The sequence below is a fragment of the Delphinus delphis genome, chromosome 9, assembly GCF_949987515.2.
Source record: "Delphinus delphis chromosome 9, mDelDel1.2, whole genome shotgun sequence".
Lineage (NCBI taxonomy): Eukaryota > Metazoa > Chordata > Mammalia > Artiodactyla > Delphinidae > Delphinus > Delphinus delphis.
In genome coordinates, this window is record NC_082691.1 from 16,951,058 (window position 1) to 16,974,903 (window position 23,846).

General features: G+C 39.2%; 1 protein-coding gene across 5 annotated transcripts in view; it reads left to right on the forward strand.

Moving 5' to 3' along the window:
• Nucleotides 1–23,846, forward strand: part of NRCAM (neuronal cell adhesion molecule) — a 95,580-nt gene that overhangs the window by 63,261 nt on the left and 8,473 nt on the right. For 3 of the 5 annotated variants that reach the window (XM_060020238.1, XM_060020237.1, XM_060020239.1), the window contains 3 exons: nt 450–626; nt 12,676–12,807; nt 13,985–14,063. In XM_060020238.1, coding sequence (XP_059876221.1) covers nt 450–626; nt 12,676–12,807; nt 13,985–14,063 — 388 coding nt within the window. Of the gene's footprint in view, nt 1–449; nt 636–1,629; nt 1,666–12,675; nt 12,808–13,984; nt 14,064–23,846 lie in introns of all 5 variants that reach the window. The other 2 variants (XM_060020235.1, XM_060020236.1) reach the window with 2 other exon arrangements.

Consider the following 23,846-nt stretch of genomic DNA (forward strand, 5'->3'; position numbering starts at 1 on the left):
GTAGTAGTGTGTGTATGTCAATCCCAATCCCCCAATTATAGGACTATGTAAGGTTATCAGTTATGTCGGACAAAGAGTGAGTAGGATTACAAAAGTCAGTGTAGTCCAGGTTTAACATTTTTGGTCGACACATTTATTTACCATAGTATTCCTACAGCAATGAATGGGGAATGCACTTTGTCCTTTTTTTTTAATGGAGGTAACATTGGTTTATAAAATTATATAAGTTTCATGTGTACAACTCTGTATTTTGACTTCCATATACACTACAGAGTGCCACCACTAAATGTTTAGTTTCCATCCAGTTGACCCCTTTACCCATTTCAACCTCCCCCCATTCCCCTTCCCTTCTGGTGACCATTGTTCTGTTCTCTGTATCAGTGTGTTTGTTTTCGTTTGGTTTGTTCATTTATTTTATTACTTTATTTTGTTTATATTCTTATTGACAGTTAACAGCACCCATGAATTAGGCCCTCTGGTGGATTTGAAAATTCCTGCCAACAAGACCCGCTGGACTTTAAAAAATTTAAATTTCAGCACTCGGTATAAATTTTATTTCTATGCACAAACAGCAGCAGGATCAGGAAATCAAATAACAGAGGAAGCAATAACAACTGTGGATGAAGGTAAGATGGGTATGTATAAAATCCATATAACTAGACGTATCGTGAGACAAATCTTTACGTTTATGCTTTTTCTTTCCTTCTTACCATGGAAGTATCCATGTTACCCAATTAATAGAAACGCTCATTTGTAACCTCTCATTCTGATACATATATATAAGCAGCTATTTAATTCATACTGGAATAATGATTTGATGTTTGTTTTTTAAGTCCCTATGAAATTTTTAAACTTACAGTAAAATATTGAGGTGAGAGTGGGAAATTACAGTATTTTGCCACACTTAAATTCAGAGTTCACGGCAATGTTTTTTCCTATCTACAACTTTACATATATACACACATACACATCTGTGTAATACACACACGCACACACAGACATGCATACGTATACACAAATAAATACATGTAACTGTGGTTCTGATCTTGATTCACCAGAAAATAATTTGCTAGTCTACATACTGATTTAGGTTTTCTAGCAAGGATATCAAAACAGTTATTAAATAAAGCATTTACTTTGTGTTTGAGCATGGGACTTCATAGTTTGCTATGCCATCTGGTACAGAAAGCAAAAGAGCCCCATTAAATGTATTTAGAAAAAGAATGAACACTTCCTTTACTACTTTTAAAAATGATTTTGAAAAACTTGAGATTCGATGAAAATGATCAAAAGCATTGTAAAAGATTTTGCATGTCTCTAAATTGTAGAATTGCTTAAGGATCATTTATCTGATTATCTTCCATAGCATAAGAAATTGACATTTTTACCCCAAAATTGGTTTGAAATCTCCTAAGCCTTCTTACATAATAGGCAAGTATGAATAAAGCACTTTAAGTAATGTGGGGATTTGATTACTGGTAAGTTTGGGAACAAAAACGTACCTTTGTCCCCTGTACCTGATGTGGTACACTCCATTCTTCTTGCATGCTTTAGCATTTTAAGAAGTGTTTTTATGTAGCTTTACATGCTAACTATATAGTGTCCTATTTCTGTTTCCCTTCATGAAAGCTGGTATTCTCCCACCTGATGTAGGTGCAGGCAAAGGTAAAATCATTCAACTGCATGACTTTCTACATGTGTGAAATTTGCCATGTTAACCGTGGGGAAGTGCAGCATGGGTTAAAAGAGAAAATATTTAAAATAAGCTTTGAAGCACCAAAAGGAAGATGAGATCCTGCAAGATCTTGACTTTAAAATTCATGTCTAGTCCTTTTTACAAGGAGAAAGCCACGCATTGAATTCACCTTTTCTCAAGACTTATCCCAGGTCCAAATCCTAATCTTGGCTTTTAATGCTATGTCCGTGGCTAGACCAGACAGGACCCGAACTGTACCTTTGCCACAGACCCTCATGATGGCCATGCCGTCTATGAAGGGTTCAGAAATGTTAGTCCTGTGATAAAAACAGCCAGTCAGAAATCAGACCAACCGAGCTTCCTGTTCTAATCTGATTTACCTGTACTCCTCCTAGACACAGTGCACACGTTGCTGGCATCACACTACACTGTCCACCTGGAATTTCAGCTTAGCCGTACTCCAGCTGCCCTGGGACTGAAAACCTCCCCAGTGGGATCCCCTCTGACCAAGTGTTCAGGCAACCCGCATGCTCTGCTCAGCTGTGTTATTCCATTTCTGTCTTCGCCAGACTGCTTAAGTCTCCTCCTGGGGCAGAGCCGACAATCACAGTGAATTACTCTTGTTCTCCTGTATTGCTCACAGCTCTCTGGATGAGGAGGACTGGTTGGGAGAATGGTGCCGGAAGAAGTGTAGTATTTCTTCCACCCAAAGATCCCCCAGTCTTTGACTCTTGGCTATTGGTAGCTTTGTCAGCTTTTTAGGGAGCAGTGGAGGCCGCCCTGCCTCACGTGGCACTGTTCTCATATAGAGCACCCCTGGCCAGGGATTTTCTTGGGCTTTGACAGACTAAACAAGTACAAATTGGAATGAAGAAAAAGTCGACCAAAAGAAATAAGTGCTTTGCCCTAAGTTGTTCAAATCTTGGGAGCTTAGGCCTGGTCGTATCTTCTCTTTTCGTACAAATCTTATATTCAGAGTCTTGGTAAATTTTAAAATGTAGATCAGGTAGATTTGGGAATGATTGAATAAGAACTGTAACCATTTTCAATCATCTTCATAATGTTTTATAGGTGTTTTTACCCTTGAAAGAACAAAGTTGTAAACATTCAAAATGTTTAGATCGTGGAAGGATGGAACCTCCCTTTTATAAGTGTGCTTCTTTCTGGGGATGATTAGATATCCATTAAAATCCGTGGTGGTCTTACAATAACTTACTGCTGGGTTCCCCTTAGACCCTTTCATGGAAGCATTCCAGAGAAAGCGTGGCCTCTTTCCCTGTGCAGCGGCCATGTCGCTGGGGCTCAGCCTAGAGGCAGTAGCCGATTACTTGAGCTGCAGCAGGGCGGTTTGTGTTTTCCGTTGACTTGTCATATTGGAAGAGGACGTGCATGCCCCTGGAAAAAAACATCACCCGCTGATTTTAACGAATTCAGACTAACTAAAAGAAATGGCAGTTAATATAGTTGAGGTTTTACCGTTTGATGTTACTAAATTGAATTGTGAATTACTTCTGATTATAGAGACAAGCAAAAAGAGAGTCTCCGAAGGTTCCTAAAGCCCCCAGTGTTGAAATCTGGTGGGACTCAGATAAAAAGAGAAATGGTGTTTCAATTTTTTTTTTAAAAGCTAAATCTAACCTTCTTTTCTATATTGTTTCATTTCATAGTGCATCAGTAAGTGAACATTGCTTGCATAAAATGATAATATTTTACCATGACGAGACTTCAAACTGCTTGAGAGTAATTTTTCCCTGGGTTTCCCTTCCTTAAAAATATTTCTTTTTTCAATCTAGGAATGAATTCTGTCCTCTTCTCTGTTTTCCTTCTTTGTGTAGAGTGTAGGGACTCTCTGGGAGACAAGAAAGATAAAAGTTCTCCACAATCCTTCCCAATTTTAGTATTTTTAATATATCTTATATATATATATTTTTAATCTTTTATATTTTAATTTGAAGCAACACGAAAGAGAGTAAGTAAGAGATGAACCATTGAGAGAAAAGAGGTGTGATATCCTTGGCTATAGAAGCATCAGCCTCTAGGGATTTTCATTCACTTCTGAAGAGAGGAAAAGAGATGGCTTGGAGTTCACATTTTTAAATTTTCTTACAGATTTTAAGAGAGGTGAATGAAACCCAAGCTTCCAAATATACAATTATGTCGTGTACATTTTGTATACAATTACAAAATGATTATCTAAACCATGAAGTAGAAGCCGGGAGAGTCCAGTTAGCTGTATTGTGCCAGGCTTACCCTTTTCCTTACCGTTATCCTCAGTTTGAGCATGGAAATAGGTACTCGAAATCTTCAGGAGTCACTTCCTTTGGTCTGTGTCTTTGTTTGGTCAAAACTCTCAATATCGGTGTAAGAAACAGTAGATGTTTGGCTCATTTTGTTCAATTTCTTTGTCCCTTTAAATAACTTCAGGGTCTGGGGTTCTAGGAAATAGACCTGTGAATGCATCTATAGAAATGAATTGAAAACACGCAGATAATGGATTTGACTTATGGTCCCAGTATTGCTGATGGATGGACACTGCTTTATCTGTGGGTTATTATCTGCTTTCTCACCTTGGGACCAGTCATCAGGACACTTTTGTCAGGTGACTAGTTGGGGCACAGGAATAGGGAGAAACTAACTGGAAAGTCAGGAACTGAACCTGGCTCTTGACCTAATTAGCAGCCGACTGTGGTCGAACAGGACAGAGCACAGGAGGGCACTGAGGCGCTGGTGATGAATCCTCTCTGTGGTCAGACTCTCACTGTATCATTATACCAGAGTCCACTGCACAGCTACCACTTAGGTCAAGAAAAAAGGCCAGTGAGTAAAACTCAAGTTTAAAGTTCACAACTTTATTTGGCCTGAACCAAACCAAACCGAACAAACAAACAAAACAAAAATCTCCAAATATATAGAAGTTTCAGTCAATCAACAGCTCATGTCTATCTGGCCCATAAAAACCATCAGCCTTTTTAAGGCACTGTGTGTTAGCACAGTAAGGCAGACTCTGCCTTTGATGTGCTTACAGTCTGGCAGGTAAGACAACAGATTAAAAAAAGAGTGAAAAGAGATGGAATTTGAACAAAATGTTACCTGAGCTTAGAGGAGTGAGCCATTTATTTTGCCAAACAGGATCAGGAAAAGCTTCCCAAAGAAAGTAATATAGAACTTGAAGGACGGATAGAATTTTGGCAGATGAGTCAGGGGGGTGGGGTGTATAAATTCTTAAGAGAGGGAATAAGCCAAGGCATGGGGTTTAAAAATCCACAGGATGTTTGGGTTATACCCAGCGGTCCACCTGCGGGCAGAGGTAAGCCATCCACATTTGAAACAGGGAAGTGACAGGATCAGAGATGTAGTTTCGGAAGCTAAAACGTAGGTAACCACTCTGGTGGGCTGTACAAAGAAAGACTTAGAGTAGGAAGAGAGATTAGATACAGATTTAAGAAAGCCTAGAGGAGAAAAGACACTAGCACATCCAAGGAAACATTGCCTGGCATGTCATAGGTGCTCAGTGAGAGTTAGTTCAGTAACTGCATGAGTGGGTATTAAAAGCAAGGAAGGTTAGAATTCTCCATAATAAAAGGGGCCAAACCGCATAACCTTAGAAATTGCACTGTCTTTTCTGGGTGTCTTTAAAAATAAGCTGAGGGACCAGAGCATGTGAACGTTTATGAGGGACCAGAGTATGTGAATATGAGGGACCAGAGCATGTGAACGTTTCTGTTGAATATGGTGTAGCTGGCAGTAAGAAATGACTTTGTTACCCGGTTTTTAATTTGGGGGCTGCATTTGAGGAGATTGAGAACATTTTCAGGATGTACTGTGGATCATCTTGGAAAATAACTTGACCCAAATAAATGGATCAGATGTATCTGAAAAAATCAGAGCGAACCATCAACCTATATATTTTATACGTAACTAGGAATCTCTTTGGTTCGTGTTATTAAATACAAGGGACATAGTAAGTTCCATTGCATATGTTATTTTCAGGTTGTGGTACCTAAAACTGTTCTTTACCCACGACTCGTAAACAAGAGTAATAATGAATAATTATATTCCAGTGTTTAATGGATTCCCAAGTCAGGCGCTCTACTACATCCTCGCCACATCTACTAGGAGATGGCGTAGCTTTAGTTTTCAGCAGTGTATGAGAACCCAGTGCCCCCTCCCTAATGAAGTGTGCTCTGCACGTAATGAGCTGGGTGGCCAGTGAATGTTTGTGACAAAATGTTGAATATAGTCCAACTTTCTGTTTAGGCCTTTATCATGCAAATAAATATTAAAAAAAACAAAAACAAAAACTGTGGGTTTAGAAAAACCAGTACTTGGGAAAGGTTGAATCTATAACTTGGATAAATTTTAAGGTATTTAAGTTTACTGAAAGATTCATCTTGTGAACCTTAAAAAAACAATCCTTTCCATAGTTCGATCCAGCTATTTAATGTATAACAGTTGTTTTTAGAAATATCATTAGAGAAACTCAATAATTTCACAAGGCAAGGTTGAGATCAAGAAGCTTCCTTTGTATCAAAAAGATTTAACTCAATGGGAATGTATGCAATTAAAATGCAATCTGATATCCAGTCGATTTTTCTTTGAGGACGTTTTCATGAGTTCTTCCTTTTCACTGATTTATTTGACATGACCCAACTTATAATCATCAAAAATGATAAACTGAAGCACCCTAGATTTTGTCTTTAGCTTTTAAAGTGTATTTTCCTTTCTGAAAGCATTAAGTCACTTCTGTTCCCTTAAAATATTCAAATGTGTTGTTTTTGCAAAATTTCCGTAGGCAAAGAAGAATGGAGGAAAGAAACTGTAAATGGTTCTCGGGGCTTCTTTGGGTTATAGGGTCTAATGCCAGGAACAGCATACCAAATTCAAGTTGGTGCTGACGGGGACTCTGGCTTTGTGGATTCAGAGGGTATGTTTGAGACAGGCCCTGGTGAGGCACACACCATGCCCGTTCTGGCTCCCAGTCAGAGGTGAAGCCACCCACCGCTCCAGCTGGAGGCGGGAGTGCTGGTGGAGCTGTGTTTTGGCGAGGAATGTCAACTGTGCGGCCCAGTTGGGTGGGGAGTTGGGTTCTTAATTGTCTTTGGCTCTTTATATCAAATGAATTCCAGAATTGAGCACGTCATCTTCTAATCACACGATTGCCAAAACCATTACAAAAGCAGAGGGAAATATGATTCTTAACCTACATGATTTGGGTGATTCAATTTTTCACATCATTTACATGTCTAAACTTTCCCTCGGAGTTAGGATGGAATTTTTGAAACACTTTAGAGCTGAAATAACTCATTGATAAAGTCACAATTTTTTATGCCAGAATGGACTGTAATCCAGCAGAACCCTGCCGTTTGGGTTAGACAACTGATGCAAAGAACGTTAAACTGGTATAGAGCAAGAAATTGTTCAATGCATGTATTTCATTATCGTACCATATTTGACTGCCTGTATATATTTTAGTTATGTGAACATTATCACAATACACAAGGACATTACAGTTTCTAAAATAAAGAAAAAAGTTTCTAAAATAAAGAAAAATGTTCTTGTAAGATGCAAGAATATTCCTATTTACTCATAAGATGGAAAACAGTCCACACTTGCTTCAATTTTAAGAAGGGTTGTGTGGTGTGTGTCCATTTTGTGATTCATAAAATCATGTTATCTTCAGTCACTTCATGCATTCTTGGGGGCATGTTGAATTTCCTGTAGAAGCTTTAGGCAAAAATGTATTTTTTTGTGTCTTTCCTTACCCAAGCATTATGATTTTTAATATCATTTCTTCTAATTTAGAAAAGATACAAACATGAGTGGTTTTTTAAAACAGAAAGAAACCAAAGGTAATAGTCAATAACTTATTAAATAAAGGTAATATTAAAATACCTTATAAAAATATTCATGTGCTAAAATCATAATGCTTAAGGAAAAAAATTTTTTTCCTTTTTTTTTTTTGATTTTCATATCCACTTGCGTACAGAGTTCTAGGAAAATACTGTTTTAAACTTAAAAGAGGAATATCCATTCACAGCTAGTGTGATGAGGTGTTTGTTATTATCGAGAGATTTTAATTTCAAAATACTAAAAACTCAAGTAGATATTCTGCCCATATTTACAGCTAGAATGCTAATAATAACAGCCCTAGCATTTATTCAGAGCTAATCTGTACCAGGTGAATGGTTTTCTTGGCTTTTCTCATTTGGTCCTTACAACAATCCTTTGAAGGAGACAGTGTTGATACCCACTCACACCTCACGTCAACGACCAGTAATGAGAGGTAGACGGCCTACCCTGTCACCCAGCTAGAACGCAGAGAGCTCAGCCTTTCAACACTGAGGAGAGGCTCTCACTACACCCCCTGTTCAGGGCCACAGAGGCCCACATCCCAAGGGGAACAGGTTGTCTCAAAAATGACCACTCTGTTCAGCACTTGGGGCATCTTTCCAGCACCCTTCATGGCCCCCGTGTACTCCCCACCTTGCAGATCTAGCTAGAATTGGATTCCACCCACAAAATCAAGTTGTGGCATGTTTTTTTGGTCCTCTTCTAGCACAGAGGGCAAACCCTTTAGAAAAACATTTTGTCTTCGGTGTTATTATACCTAAAGTAACAGCTGCAGCTGGCAAGTAAGTTCAAGATGAACAACCATCATGGGTGGGCCATTCTTGTGTGCCAACGAAGGAGAAATAGGACAAGGCCACAGCCACTTCTCGTCACCTTTGACGTGAGAGAATAAATATCCATTAAACCCTAGTGACTTTAGTTAACATATTACCTCCAGGAGCAAGTACTGTTAATCCAACTTCCGTGTGCTTCCGGTTTCCATGTCTGTCCTGTAAGGATGAACTCCAGGGCGACGGTACTGTCTTCTGCTGCTCTTGCTTTTTGCTCCTCCGGCTAGGTTTTGAGGTGTGAATGCCAGTACTTGGCGTGGAAACATACCATCCTGGCTGATTTTTTAACTCTTTGCGTGAATGAGCTCCTTCTCTCTGAGTTGCGTATTTCAGGAATCTAGACTGGACTTTCATCTGTGCTTGTTTTATGAATCTTCTTAGCGTGACACCGTCTCTGCCTTTGACAGTCTGGATTTTTAAGGTCTATTTCTTAATTTCTTTTCCTGTGGCGCACACTGGAAAACAAAGGGGACTAGAGGCGGTGTCCTGGTGTCATGCTTCTCACCCACACTTTTGTTAAGACCCCACCTCCTCTTCTTGCTTTCTCCCCTCCTTCCCTCAATCATTATGTCTCTTCTCTCCTTTCACAAAAGATTTAGAGCAGATTTGCTTTCACTGGGCCCAACAGTTGGGGTGTTTTTTTTAGTGGATTGTGTTTTTTTGGTCAACTGCCTCCAAAACTTTGGCCAAGGTCCTTGTTTTCCCTTTCTAAACATTTCTAACTACTTTAATGGGACACTTTTATACATAATGGGTTCTTCAAAAATAGCCATTTATCTCACTCTTTTTCTTCCATGTTTTTAAAATTCTTTTTAGTTTTCATTTTACATTGGAGTATAGTTGTTTAACAATGTTGTGTTAGTTTCAGGTGTACAGCAGAGTGATTCAGTTATACATATATTCATTCTTTTTTAGATTCTTTTCCCATTTAGGTTATCCCAGAATATTGAGCAGAGTTCCCTGTGCTATACAGTAGGCCCTTGTTGGTTATCTATTTTAAATATAGTAGTGGGTATATGTCAATCCCAGTCTCCCAGTTTATCCCTCTCCCCACCTTTCCCCTTTGGTAGCCTTAACTTTGTTTTCTAAGTCTGTGAGTGTGTTGTCTTCTGTGTTCTGTTATTCTAAGTACTCAAGGACGTTTTCCTCAGAGACCTACTCCCACACAGCACAGGTTAAACATGAGACAACAAACAATGTGATGGAGAAGACTATTGTTAAGACTAACTTCTAGGAAACAAAATCAATTTCATGCCCCTGGCTTCTTTTCTGTTTTCGGATTCTTTATATTTGTCTATTTGTTTAATGTGTTGCTCTATGGCTTATTCAAGTAATACACGAATATAATTTTACTGTAAAAGTTTTTTTTTGTTGTTGTTGTTGTTTTGCGGTATGCGGGCCTCTCACTGTTGTGGCCTCTCCCGTTGCGGAGCACAGGCTCCGGACGCGCAGGCTCAGCGGCCATGGCTCATGGGCCCAGCTGCTCCGCGGCATGTGGGATCTTCCCAGACCGGGGCACGAACCCGTGTCCCCTGCATCAGCAGGCGGACTCTCAACCACTGAGCCACCAGGGAAGCCCTGTAAAAGTTTTAAATAAAGGGATAATCCTCTGTCACTTTCCTACCCAATCCTACTATATTACCCACCCATTGAAACTCAGATTCAAGAAGAGAAAGCCTCACAGGCTTCATTATGTGTGTGTGTGTGTGTGTGTATGTGTGTGTGTGTGAGATGCACAGTGGTGGCCATGACTTGGGTTTGTGTATGTATCTCTAGTTAAGATGATTTTGGAATGTCCTGGGAACACTTGGAGCCTCTTATAGTCATTCTGGGCTTCAGATCCCTTTTCATATGGATGGGAAATCAATAGAAGCTATTTTCACTTACATAATTTTTGTTTTATATCAACTTCTGGTGCGTTTGTGTGTGTGTATGTATACGTGTGTGAGCATGCATACACGTGCACCTCTTAACATACTGTGTCTGCCCAGTCTTCAATAAATGGGATAGTGACATATTTGAAACTTTTTTCTTTAGACATAGGGGCAAAAATTCAAAGTCAACTTGGATGTTTCTTTATCAGCTGTCAAGAAACATTTCTACTTTGTTCGTAGTTGCATAGCTGCAGACTGCCAGCCGGCAGTTCAATTTTGACAGTTACCATGTCTATTAAGACAGTGTCTGTGCTAATAGTTGAGGATTTATTGCCATTTGCCCTTATCAGTTGCATTCAATTAGATGAAAAATGTAAATGTAGATACTATTTATTAAAGGGCTGTAAATCATTAAGCATATTAAGAACAAGGACTCTGTAACTTCAATCAAATGCTCCATAGACTTACACCAGTTGATTTTTGGTTCAGTTTCAAAGAAAATGTACATATCAGAGACCATGTGTGAATTGAGAGAACTGTGTTCCCAGAGAGTATGTACTGATGGACTCTTAAAATATTTCAAAGGTAGAAAGTCGCTACAACATTTTATTCTCTGTAAAGACTTCTGCAGAGTTGATGCCTGGACATCAGTGCATTATAGCAGTAGCGCATAATGGCTGGTACCATGTTCTTTGGAGTCCGCAGTCTTGGGTGAGGCTCCAACTCTCAGGCACGGTCTTTACCCGTTCTGAGCATGGGTTTATTCCTCATGCCTACCTCACAGGATTTTTGTGAAGACTGAATGAGATTTTGCCCTCATCACAGTGCCTAGGATAGAATAAGTTCCAAAATGCTAGCTCTCGTTATCATTGTTTTCATCTTCATCCCGATGATGGTTATGGTACGTGTATGGTAGGGGAGCCCTGCCCATCCTCATGTTTCAGTTGTATCTAATGATGATACAACTCAAAACCCCGATAACCAATGAGACACAAGGGGCTATGGGGGAAAGGCTACTGGCAATTTGATTTATATTCCAGAGAATGTATTTCCACTTCTCATTTTATTTCTTCAACACACATCCACATATTTTTCACATTTCTCTTCACACTTGATTTCAAGCATTTCATTTTTCTCCCTATCCTTTGGGTGGAGAAAAAAGGCAATGAGGTGCTATTTTTGCAGCATAGAGCAGAACCTGGGATAGGTGTCGCCATGCTTCTTTCTGCATCCAGCAATCACATACATCTAACCCAACCATGTTAAATGGATTCAGAAGAAATTGAATCAAAAAAAATGATATAGGCATTCTTCTGAATTAAAAAAAATGAAAACCTTTTACCTTGATTATGGTCAAAAGAGAAAAAAATCAAGACGTTTTTTAAAAAGATTCATACCAGTGTTTTCAACAAATTCTCATGGGCTTGTCTGAATAGCCATTGATGCTGCACTTTGTCCCATTTGATTGACACTTTTGAATAATGCTGGTAATGCTAATTATTCTGTGTTTTTCTTAGGAGATTTGCATACTGTGATTGGTTGAATAAGGGGCTTCACATTATTTGACTCAAAACAGAATAGAGGAAGACTTAAAGTACATGTATACATGTGAATGAGTATTTTCTTTCTAAACTGGCCACTTATTCCGATAATGATACCACTGATCAAGATATATCTCAGAGTCTTTTGATTGGATTCTGAACGATATTGAATATTGCTTACTGATCCTTTGAGGGTAAATAGGATTTTTCAGAAATTTCCCCAGATCTTTCAGAACCAACTCTTATAAATGAGATGAATAACAAATGAGATGAAAAACAAATCTAAGTAATATTTTGGGTGCAAGTCGAGATGTTATAGAAAATAATAAGGTTGGTTATCTTATGTGGACAGGTTTCACGTGTGGAAAGTTTCCTTTTTAAACAGAAGGTTTCCAACACATTTGGAAAAGTTGCAACATCATTGCGATGATATTTTAGCCTCCCAGAGTGGTTCCTTTGAAAGAAAAATACTCAATTAGATGTATACTTTCTGTTCTGTTTAAAATGGTTTTCTAGTCTTATCATTGTACTTAATGTACAATTTATCCCAAAAACAATAAAAATTTTAATTGGTTTGGGACTGTGTTTCTGTTGAAAATATATAGTGAAAATAACTATGAACACAATGCTCAGCAGGGTTTGTTAGCATTGAATGGTGTTAGCAGTCGGATTTCTCTATTTGAATTGTTTTCATTATTGAAGATTTTTCAGAGTTAAGTATTTATGTAACTCCTGATTGATAACTGACAGATTCCAAGGCGGGGCCACATGTAAAATATAGAAAAGCTTATGTACTATGGCAGTTTTTTTTACTACAAGTGACTACAACAGTTGTCACCGCTCCCTTAACCCATTCACACTGACGCCATTGCTTTGTTTTCCAGCGATGGCAAGCCGGCAGGTGGATATAGCGACGCAGGGCTGGTTCATTGGTCTAATGTGTGCTGTCGCTCTCCTGATCTTAATTTTGCTGATTGTTTGCTTCATCAGAAGAAACAAAGGTGGTAAATATCCAGGTAAGAAAGAAAGATTGAAATTGCCGTATAATGCTGCATGATGAGCCATTAAACTAAAAAGAAATCATGAGAGTAATCACAGAGATTGCAGTAAGTGTATCCTCCCGAGAGCCATACATTTGGACTTTCTGTTCAAACAATTTTTGATCCCTTTGTACGTAATGGAAGACTCAACATTGCCAAGGATCAGAAGACACTTGGGGGAGCAGATGAGTCAGTCCTCTGACGGTCTTAGTGACTCTGCTTCCTTAGGCTTTCCATGAGTCATAGGTGCTGAAATAGCACCTAAAACCAACAGGCAGAGGGAGAAGGTACCTCAAGTTTTCCAGAGGAAGCGATGCATGAACTGGATCTTGATATCATGTTGTGTACTGTTGCTTTCCCTATATGGTTAATGTTTTGTTCAATTTAGTGGATCCAGTGAATTTCTATTTTCTTTACCTGGCCATTTCCCCTCCAGTGGCAGAGAAAAAATCTACAAGAAATTAGATTTACAGAAACAATTTGTAACCATGGATATAGTTAATAGATAGATTGGTAAAATAGAGGGAAATCTTAGAAGCTTCAGACTTATTCCTTTAGCAGGTAAGAGACTTGTGCCAAAATGCTTTTTTTTTTTTTCTGCGGTACGCGGGCCTCTCACGGCTGTGGCCTCTCCCGTTGCGGAGCACAGGCTCCAGACGCGCAGGCTCAGTGGCCATGGCTCACGGGCCCAGCCGCTCCGCGGCATGTGGGATCTTCCCGGACCAGGGCACGAACCCGTGTCCCCTGCATCGGCAGGCGGACTCTCAACCACTGCGCCACCAGGGAAGCCCGCAAAATGCTTTTTATATGAAGTCAACTTTGTATGTTAATTAGATGTTCATTCTACAAATTTACCTCCAAGAGACTAGAACATCAAAATATATGCATAGGGGGTTCCCTGGTTGCCTAGTGGTTAGGATTCCGGGCTTTCACTGCCGTGGCCCGGGTTCAATCCCTGGTCAGGGAACTAAGATCTGCAAGCCACGTGGCAAGTAAATAAATAAATAGCCACATGATACATCTGGTTGTATAACTCTATGGTGTATAGAATTATCTCCCACTGCTGTATATCTCATAGAGTGCACTCCTGAAAACGTTGAATAAGGAAACACAGGATCAATAGATAATAATGTCATTTTGGAATTTTTTTTAGTTAAAGAAAAGGAAGATGCCCATGCGGATCCTGAAATCCAACCTATGAAGGAAGATGACGGCACTTTTGGAGAATACAGGTGAGCCCGTGCTTCTCAGCCACCCTTCATCCTCCCTGCCTTGAACAGACACCACACTCAGTCTCCTTAGAATGGGATTCAGCCAGGAATGCACTCTGCCTGGGATTTCCTATTTATCTCAAAAATTAGTTTAGAAACACTTGCGTGTCTAAATGTTTACACACCCCGCACAGTTAAAATAATCTCACTTTCATTAAAAAATAAATTTCCATCTTAGTGGTAGGTTTGGAGATGGGATATCTTCCACTCTGTCCTATTTTCCAGAGACCCTTGCTGTAATTGATCAACATAGACAAGCTGGTGTGGGATAATAAGAGTTAAAACAACAATAAAGACCCTACAAACCTGCATTGTAAAGCAAACAAACTATCCTTGTCATTCTCTAAGCAGTGCTTTTGTAAAATTTATGTTACTCTTTTTCATCTTGGATTTGAAGCCTTTTTTCCAAAACAGGTACCTGTACCCCCTCCTATTAATCATGAAATGATGACCAGGCTGTTTTAGAAGCCGTTAATTATTAAGAAATATCACAGCCCTGGAGGCAGTGTATTAACTCACAGGGTTTTGCTAAAACATTCCTGGCTTGGCTCTGTCTTTTTTAAAGAGAGATAAGTGGTTACTTTAGATATGTTCAAAAACAAAAACAAAAGATATATTTATTCATTTAAAAGATTGGGATCTTGGTGTTCCAAAAGCATACATCTATTAATCAATGCCTTTGCACAGTGTTCTTTCTTTCTATAAGCCTCTTGTTTATATAAAGTATAATCTTTTAAATATGCGCTGAGCCGGTACTGAGGCTTTTTTTCATATCCATTATTCAGTGATCAACTTGTAACATAAACCCTAATGATATTCATTATATCCAAAGAAATAAGTAATCAAAACAAGAGCAGAAATGAATGAAATTGATGACAGATGCAAGAGTTTATTAATAATGTTAGCTGCTGGTACTTTGAAAAGATCATAAAAATTTTTTGCTGGAAGAAAAGGCTGTTAGGTAAAATAAAATATGTCACTATTGTGATTGCCAGATGACATTTACAAATAAGATATGTGTCTTAATTTTCACCTGTCTCTAGAGCTCATTTTTGGTGTTTCCATGTCAATATCACAAGGGGCAAAATAATGCCAAGGATAAGAAATATGAGAACTGATTGAGAAAAGCTGTGTATTTTTTGACAAAATTAGATTCACGCCAGTCTCCACGCAGATACAAGTGTTTTTCCTATATATCACGGCACCTCAGCTTTCATTCTGATCCCCTTTTCAGAGGAGATGACTGATTTTTTAAACTCTTCAGAATTCTGTATCTTAGGATACAGGAAAACATCTAGTGAGGGTTGTCTTGATGTCAGATGTTGACTCTGAGACTGAAAGGGTATGAAAACCTCATCAGCATCCCCACCTGTCCACCCACAAGGTTTTATAGCGCATTAAAGCAGCCTGCAGATGGCCACAGCCTAGGGTTGCCAGGCCTTAGGTTGGGTGAGTTGAAACCTTTGCTGATTTCATTCACTCTTCTACACGGTTTCTCCTGTAAAGCAGGGGAGCTCATAATTACTAAATAACTTGTTATTTTTAGTGTTCCTGTGACTAGAATTCTACCCAGGATATGCACACCACTCCCTCATTTGTAGTGCGAAAGCTGGATCTTTAATATAACCTGAAAATATCACGTATTTGCATGAACTGAAAACAAACATGGTGATGGGTTTCTCTTCTGCATTATCATGCCCAAGTGAATCTGGCAATGTACTGCTTACTCCATGCGTCTCAAATGTCAGCTTGCTCTTAGAGTGATGTGAAACCATGATCTGATGTGATATGACTTTCTCAGAGTCCCTCTGCTGCCTACTCCATTAAAACGTGATTGAAATTGAAGTTGACTGTGAACTCATCTGCAATCAAGAGACTTAGTTTTACTGGCAACTCAGCCACTACCCTTGATTTCTTTAGATTTGGCGTTTAATCTGTCTCATTTTTTTCATCTATAAAACGATAGAGTTGTTGAAGTACGAGATGATCTCCAAAGAGTTCTAGCTCTATGATTTCTGTGCTCCTTTGCAAACTATCTGCTAATGAGTTTTAATGTGATTTGGGGTTTCAGAGCAGTACACGGCAAATATGTTGTTACTGGCCTCATTGTTACTGTGTTTACATTTATTTGGTCATATTTATTTCTCTTGGTGTTAATTCATATGTGAGATGTTTGTGAAGCATTTTCAAATGGCTGTCTTTAGCTTATGCCTTGAGTTTCTCAGAAGAGAAAGATTTTTCCTTGGGCTTACTGAGTACACACACATTGGTTCATGTATGAAGAAAAAAAAACATGTTATTCCATTGATCTGGGAGTTGCCAAAGGAAATAAGGTTCTAACGGGTGTCTTAAACCTGAAACACAACTCAGTGACTTTTTTTCACTGAAGCTGAAAATTCATAAGGACAGTGTCACAAGTGAAATCACTTCTGAAAACACCCAGCCACCCTTTGCTACAGAGGTGGCTTCGTCCTGTGACTTCCTGACATGACCTCAGAATTTTTTCCCTTTGGCTTCTTTTCTACTGAAAAAAACGAAAAGACCTTTCATTTCATAGATGTCATAATGAACGAAAATGGTTCCAACTGTTTATTACAGAATTTTTTTAATAATACATTTAAATGTCACTCTTCTCCCTCAGTCACAAGAGTCCCTTCTCCGCTTTGTACCTTCTAGAAATGTTGAGTTCTGTATTATTTATTGATTCTTATTCTTTTTCATTCTGAAAATAAATTAATATGCTGATCAGACACACACAAAATCAGGGCTATTGCCTAAATGTAAATGAATTCTGTTGATGATTTGCTCGTTCTCAGGCTTGAAGATGAAACCATTTCTACATGGTTGGCTCTGAGCCAGCAGGTATTTCCTAGTGCAAAGAGGGATGGAACTTCAGTGGCCAAATTTGATGTTTTTTTTCATGTGCTCTAATCTTGTACCCTCACTCCAACACCCACCCCCAAGCAGTCACCCTCTGGTGGAAGCCTTCAGCTTTCTTCGTTTGTTTCTTTAATTATACAGAGAGTAGGATCTGCACCCTTACTAGCATATAGAAAAATCAGAGAAACAATGCAACCAACCGTGTAAGTATTTTTTTATTCTTCAGATCCATTCCTTTAAAAACCAGAATGAACGTAGGTCATAAGCCATATGCCCATGGTACTTGAATTCATACCATAAATGGAGGCTCTTGGCGTGGGAAGCTTGTCACATGAACTGGACCCCGCTGCAAGCATGTTAACCCGTGCTCATAAGGCTTGGATGCTGTGAAGATGTGATGCATTTGTTATATACTTCAGATTTATTCTGCTCACAGACATAAGCTGATATGTGAGCAGTATAAATAGTGACAGACTTTTACAGGGAGTGTTTGGGTCGTCAGTGTCAAAAAAAAACCCTGCAGTATGGTCTGGCCATGGTAAGATGGTGACTACAGGAAAATCAGACCCAACAATCACAGATGTATCCATCGTTGCCGCATTTTACTCAGCAGACATTCAGTGGATACCTTCTGTGTGCACAATCCTGAACAAAGTGCTACTGAGAAAAAGTGAACTCCCTAAAATTCATTCTTCAGGGTAAGGGAAAGGAAAGAGTATGTTCCGATGCTTTGTCTCACATCATAAAATTGATGAAGGGCTTCCCTAGTGGTGCAGTGGTTGAGAGTCCGCCTGCCGATGCAGGGGACACGGGTTCGTGCCCCGGTCCGGGAGGATCCCACGTGCCGCGGAGCGGCTGGGCCCGTGAGCCGTGGCCGCTGAGCCTGTGCGTCTGGAGCCTGTGCTCCGCAACGGGAGAGGCCACAACAGTGAGAGGCCCGCGTACCGCAAAAAAAAAAAAAAAAAAATTGATGAAGAAGAAATGAAAAACATGTTAAAGTTAGAATTTTGAAGAATTTCCAAAATGCCCACAGTCTATTTTATTGTTATTTTACAATGAATTCATTCAGCCAGTATTTATTGAGTGCCTACTGTATGCTAGGCTATGGGGATATTAAAACCAATAGAATGTTATCTCACTAGTTTATAGTCTAGTGAGGGATGCAGGGAGGTGAAAGAACAATCTGAGCGTAGTGTGAAGAGTGCTAGGAAAGGGAAGGGATACTGCTGCGGCACCAAGGGGGCAGGGGCAGGAAGCCAAAGCCAAGTGCATGGCCTTGAAGGAGGTGGCACAAGAAATCTTCCCAGAGGCAGTAATGCAGGAGCTGAGCTTTGAACATTCCTTTCATGGCACAACTTATAGCAACGAATAAAGATAATCGTGGATGTAAGTATCAAAAAATATATTTTATGGCTGTATATACTATTTTATGACTGTTTCATTACTTATTTTGAAATTTGTTCTATCTTTGACATTCTAGGCTAAGAACATCTGACACCTCCTGTCCTTAAAAAATTCTTATAAAAATGTAGATTAATTTTTTTAAGCTTTGAATACTGTGTAGCTAAATAGGGATGTGACTATTCAATCATCTTCTGTAACTTCTAAATTCCTCTCATTTGGGAAACTATCCTTTCACACTTAAACTTGACCAAGCAACTTCCCTTGGCACAATGTCAAAAGTAGTTGACTTACTCTTTCATTTGAAAATTCTCTTGCATTTGCAAATTCACCTTTGAGTTGAAAAGAGGCAAGCACTCATCCAGACTTCAGCAGAGACTTGTCACTGCTCATCACATCTGGAAAGTTCTAAGTGTGTGTGTTATACAAGCGATTTCTTAGAAAAAATATCTCTCTGAGGTGGGGTCTGGAGTGGAGAGAAGAGGTGTGATGGCAGGTGGTGATTTTTTAGGTACAAATCACGTGCCAGGCACTGTGCTGGTGCCTTATATACATTTTTCTCATTTAACCAGATTGTAATTCCTGAATTAGGACATTACATCACACCACTTTCTAAAAAGTCTTAAAAAGATCTTGAGATGCCTTTGAACAGCTTTTTCTGGAAAGACTCTGTTTGTGGGTAGAGCATCCCTTTTCTTCTCTTCTTTCAAGCACAGCCCATGTTGCTGTAGATTCTCATTCACTATGGCCATTAAGCTGGAAAGGATGTTTCCAGGGAGCCCCTTCCCTGGCCATTATTCATGACTGGTGTGATTGTGTGTATAAAAATCCAAATGAATCTGAAGGAAAATATTAGAATTCATAAGAGAGTTTAGTGATGTTGCCTGACACAAAATTAACATAAAAGTCAATTCTATTTCTTTGTACTAGCAAATGATTGGAAAATAGGATTTTAAAAATGATTCCAGTTATGATGACATGAAAATTTGATGTAGGAATAAAACCAAAAAAAGATGTCCTTGTATTCTATTCCACTGATCAATTTGTCTACCTCTGCCCCAAAACTACACTGTCTTAATACACTAGCTCTGAGTGAGTCTTGATAGCTGGTAGGTCAAGTCCTCCAACTTTGTGATTCTTCCTACAGACGTTTTAAGATATTCTTGGCCCTTTTCATGTACATATACATCTTAGAATCAGCTTGCCAAGATCCACATAAAAACCTACTGTGTTTTTATTGGAAATAAATTGAATCTAAAGAGCAATATAAAGAAAGTTGACATATTTACTGGGTCTTCCTGTCCATAGTTATGGTATATCCCTCCTTTTTATTTACCTCTTATTTAATAGCTCTGAACACGAGTTTCATTTTCATGGGGGTCTTACACATATTTTTGTTCAATTTGTTCTTATCTACTTCATATTTTTACGGTAGCCAAAATGGAATTATTTTTAAAATTTCATTTTCCAATTGTTTGCAAGTACTTAAATAAAATTTACTTTTATGCTAATATAAGCAATATTACTAAACTCTCTTTTTATTCTGATGTTTGCCTGTAGGTTCTTTTGGATTTTTTACATACATAATCATATCGTTTATGAATAATGACAGTTCTTTTCTTCTTAATACATGTCTTCTATTTCTTTTCCTTATCATATTGCTTAGTACTTCCAGTGCAGTTTGTTTGTTTGTTTTTGGGTGGCTGCATTGGGTCTTCATTGCTGCACGCGGGCTTGCTCTAGTTTCAGCGAGCGGGGGCTACTCTTCGTTGCAGTGCACGGGCTTCTCATTGTGGTGGCTTCTCTTATTGTGGGGCACAGACTTTAGGCATGTGGGCTTCAGTAGTTGCAGCACATGGGCTCAGTAGTTGTGGCTTGTGGGCTCTAGAGCACAGGCTCAGTAGTTGTGGCACATGGGCTTAGTTGCTCCATGGCACGTGGGATCTTCCTGGACCAGAGCTTGAACCCGTGTCCCCTGCATTGGCAGGCAGATTCTTAACCGCTGCACCACCAGGGAAGTCCCTCCAATGCGGTTTTGATTAGAAGTCCTCATTATTATTTCTGATGTCAAACAGAAAACTTTCAACATTCACCATCAAGGATGACATTAACTCAAAGTTTCTTATAGACACACTTAATCAGATTAATGAAGATACTTCTGTTCCCAGTGTATGAAAGTTTTTTTGTGAATGTGTGTTGGATTTTACCATATACCTTTTTTCTAAATCTACTGAGATGATCATAAAATATTTTTCTTTTCTTCTGCTAAAATGGTGAATTATATGGATTGGTGTTTAAATGCTAAAACAAGCCTGCATTCCTGGAATGCAACCCAACCTGGTCACGATATATTATCTTTTTAGCAGATTGCTAAATTCTATTTGCTCATGATTTCTTTGGGATTTTTTTCATCATTTGTGTTCATAAATGAGATGAGCGTGTAATTTTACTTTCTCAGAGTGTTCTTGTTGGTTTTAGATATCAGTGTTATACTAGACTCACAAAATGATTAAAGGAGTGGTTCCTCTGATGTGTCAAACTTGAACATGTCCAAAGCTGAACCACTGATCTTTCAGCCAAAACACGCTGTGCTCCTGAGTAAGCGTAATTCCATCCTTCCTGCTACTCAAACCACCATCAGAAAATCCTGTTGGTGCCACCTTCACAATATGTCTATAATGACCACTTTGTACCACGCCCAGTGTTCCACTCTGGCCCAAGTCATAGCCCTCTCACTCCTGGATTATTGCTGTAATTCCCCCAGCCCCCTAGAGCAGGGGTTGGCAAACTTTTTCTGTAAAAGGCCCGATAATAAGTATTTTCGACTTTACAGGCCGCACAGTTTCTGCTGCAACTCTACAATTCTGCTGCAGTGCGGAAGCAGGCAGAGACAACACATAATGGTCACGGCCCAGTTTTGCTGTAGTTTGCCAACTCCTCCCTCTAGGGTAGGCTATTCGTAACACTGATGACAGTAATCCTTTTTTTTTCCTATAAATTTATTTATTTTATTTATTTATTTTTGGCTGCGTTATGTCTTCGTTGCTGTGCACGGGCTCTCTCTAGCTGCGGTAAGCGGGGGCTACTCTTCGATGCGGTTCATGGGCTTCTCGTTGTGGTGGCTTCTCTTGTTGTGGAGCACGGGCTGTAGGTGTGCGGGTTTCAGTAGTTGTGACTCGCAGGCTCTAGAGCGCAGGCTCAGTAGTTGTGGAGCATGGGCTTAGTTGCTCCGTGGCATGTGGGATCTCCAGACCAGGGCTCAAACCCGTGTCCCCTGCATTGGCAGGCGGATTCTTAACCACTGTGCCCCTCCCCCCCCACAGTAATCCTTTTAAAATGTAAATCAGATCATGTCACTCATCCATGGAAAACTCTCCAGTGACTTCCCATCTCATCCAGAGTTAAAGACAGAATCCTTATAATGTCCTACAAGGCTCTGATCTAGCTCTATTACCTCTTTTACTTTAATCTCTCTCTCTCCCTCCCTCTCCCCCACTCTGCCCCCCACCTCCCTCTGAGCTCCTTTGCCATTCCTAGAACAGGCTTGCCCCACCTCAGGGTATTTGCACTGCTGTTACTCCTGTCATAATGGCTCTCCCTCCAGCTATCCACCTGGCTAACTCAACCCTTTTAAGTCTTTGATCAGATGTCACTTCTTAACAGGGCCTTTTTTGGACATCCTATTTGAATGTCAGTCTTCCATCCCCTCCCCTGACACCTTCTGTTGTCTTTACTCAGCCCTATATTTTCCATAGCACTAATCACCTTCTGACACACTCTGTAACTAATTTTTTAAATATGTTGATTGTCTGTATTTTCCCCTACTAGAAGTAAGCTCAGTGAAGTCAGGGCTTTAGTCTGTTTTGTTTCCTGCTCTATCCCGAACGACTAGAACATTATGTCTTAGAGTAGGCACTCAGTAAACATTTATTAGATGTATGATGGATGGATGGATGGATGGATGAATCAAAGAAATGCCATAGACTAGAATTTCCTGGAGTGTACACCTTGGAACACTAGTTCTACAAAGCAGAATAATACTAATAGTTGGAATCCAGGTGACAAAATTCTGCTCACTATTGAACTCCTCAGTAGAATTAAGTGTCTCACCAAGTCATGGGCAGTATTTCACAGGAAGTATTCAAGCACAGCCTAGAAAAACTAATGATTAAATTCCAAAAATGTGCAAGTTATTCTTACAGTGGGTTGGAGACTGGGTGCTATGTTCCCCACAGTGCCCCAAACACAGGCCACCCCAAGGCTCTGTGATACGTCCCCAGCTGTTTATTAAAACGATAATATCATTTATTTAATTTGTGACAAGCACTTGTGTATTGCTAAAACAGGTAATTTTCAAGAGCGTATGCCAATGTCATGTGAAGCCAGTATTATTTTCAGTCTTGAAATGTTCTCCTTGGTGAAAAACTGGAGACCCTAGTAGAAATTATTGGCCAAAGAGCCAGAATGTTTGTGCATCATGAAATATTTGTATCTTGGCTAAAAAAAAAAAAAAAAAAAAAAAAAAAGAGTTACTCTTCAAAGAAGAGGGAGCAGTTAAATCCTGACACAAATTCCTAGGTGAGATACTGCAGCTCATGGGACCTGTCTTTTACATGAAATCTTTTTATTTTTTACTACTGTTGTTTATGTTTCCCATTCTTGCCTTGGATTTTTGTTCTTTGAAAGAATACAAAAGATGTCATTGCCTTTTTTTCCTTTTTTTTTAAACCAAATGTTACTTGTTAGGGACTAAGTATGCGTAGCTAGTTCCTTGACCATGTGAGTGAATGTCCTTAAACATAGTGATGACTCTGCTACTTCCAGATATTGTGCTTAGGGGTTCAAAAGAGACATAAGCAAATATAGAGAGAGAGTCCTACACATTTTTATAAAATTACACTCCTCAGATTCCACACTGTGGAGGAGGGAGTAGTAAGGTAAAAGTGAGGGCAGGAAATCTTCGCTTTTGCATTTGACGTGCCGTTAATAGTACAAATGTAGCGCTCTGAAGTTAAAGCATGTCTCTTTCCAAATTAATAAATCTTTACCCATTAACTAAAATTCTTACAGAAAAAAAAATACTGTATACGATCAGTATGAGGATTTGGCTTTTCTTCTTAGGCTATTTTCATTTGTTTCTTCTGCATCCTTTTAATGGAATGTCTAGGTCTCTTGAAAGGTAAGGTTCAAGTTTACAGGTCTGGCCTGTACTCAGTAACAAAAAGATTTGAGATGCAGGATTTTGCTTCTTGCTCAGAAAAACAAAAATCCATACTTCACACTTAACCAAAATCATTCTCCATTCATACCCAAGGAATCAGAGATATTATGCAGTTTAACGTACTAACTTCTCAACTTGTCATAAGCTTTTACCCCCTTTCTAATTCTATGAAAGTAGTGATGATTTTCAGCTTTTCTCAGTTCTTCCTTTTGTAATGCTTGTGATGATTTCTGAATTGCTTC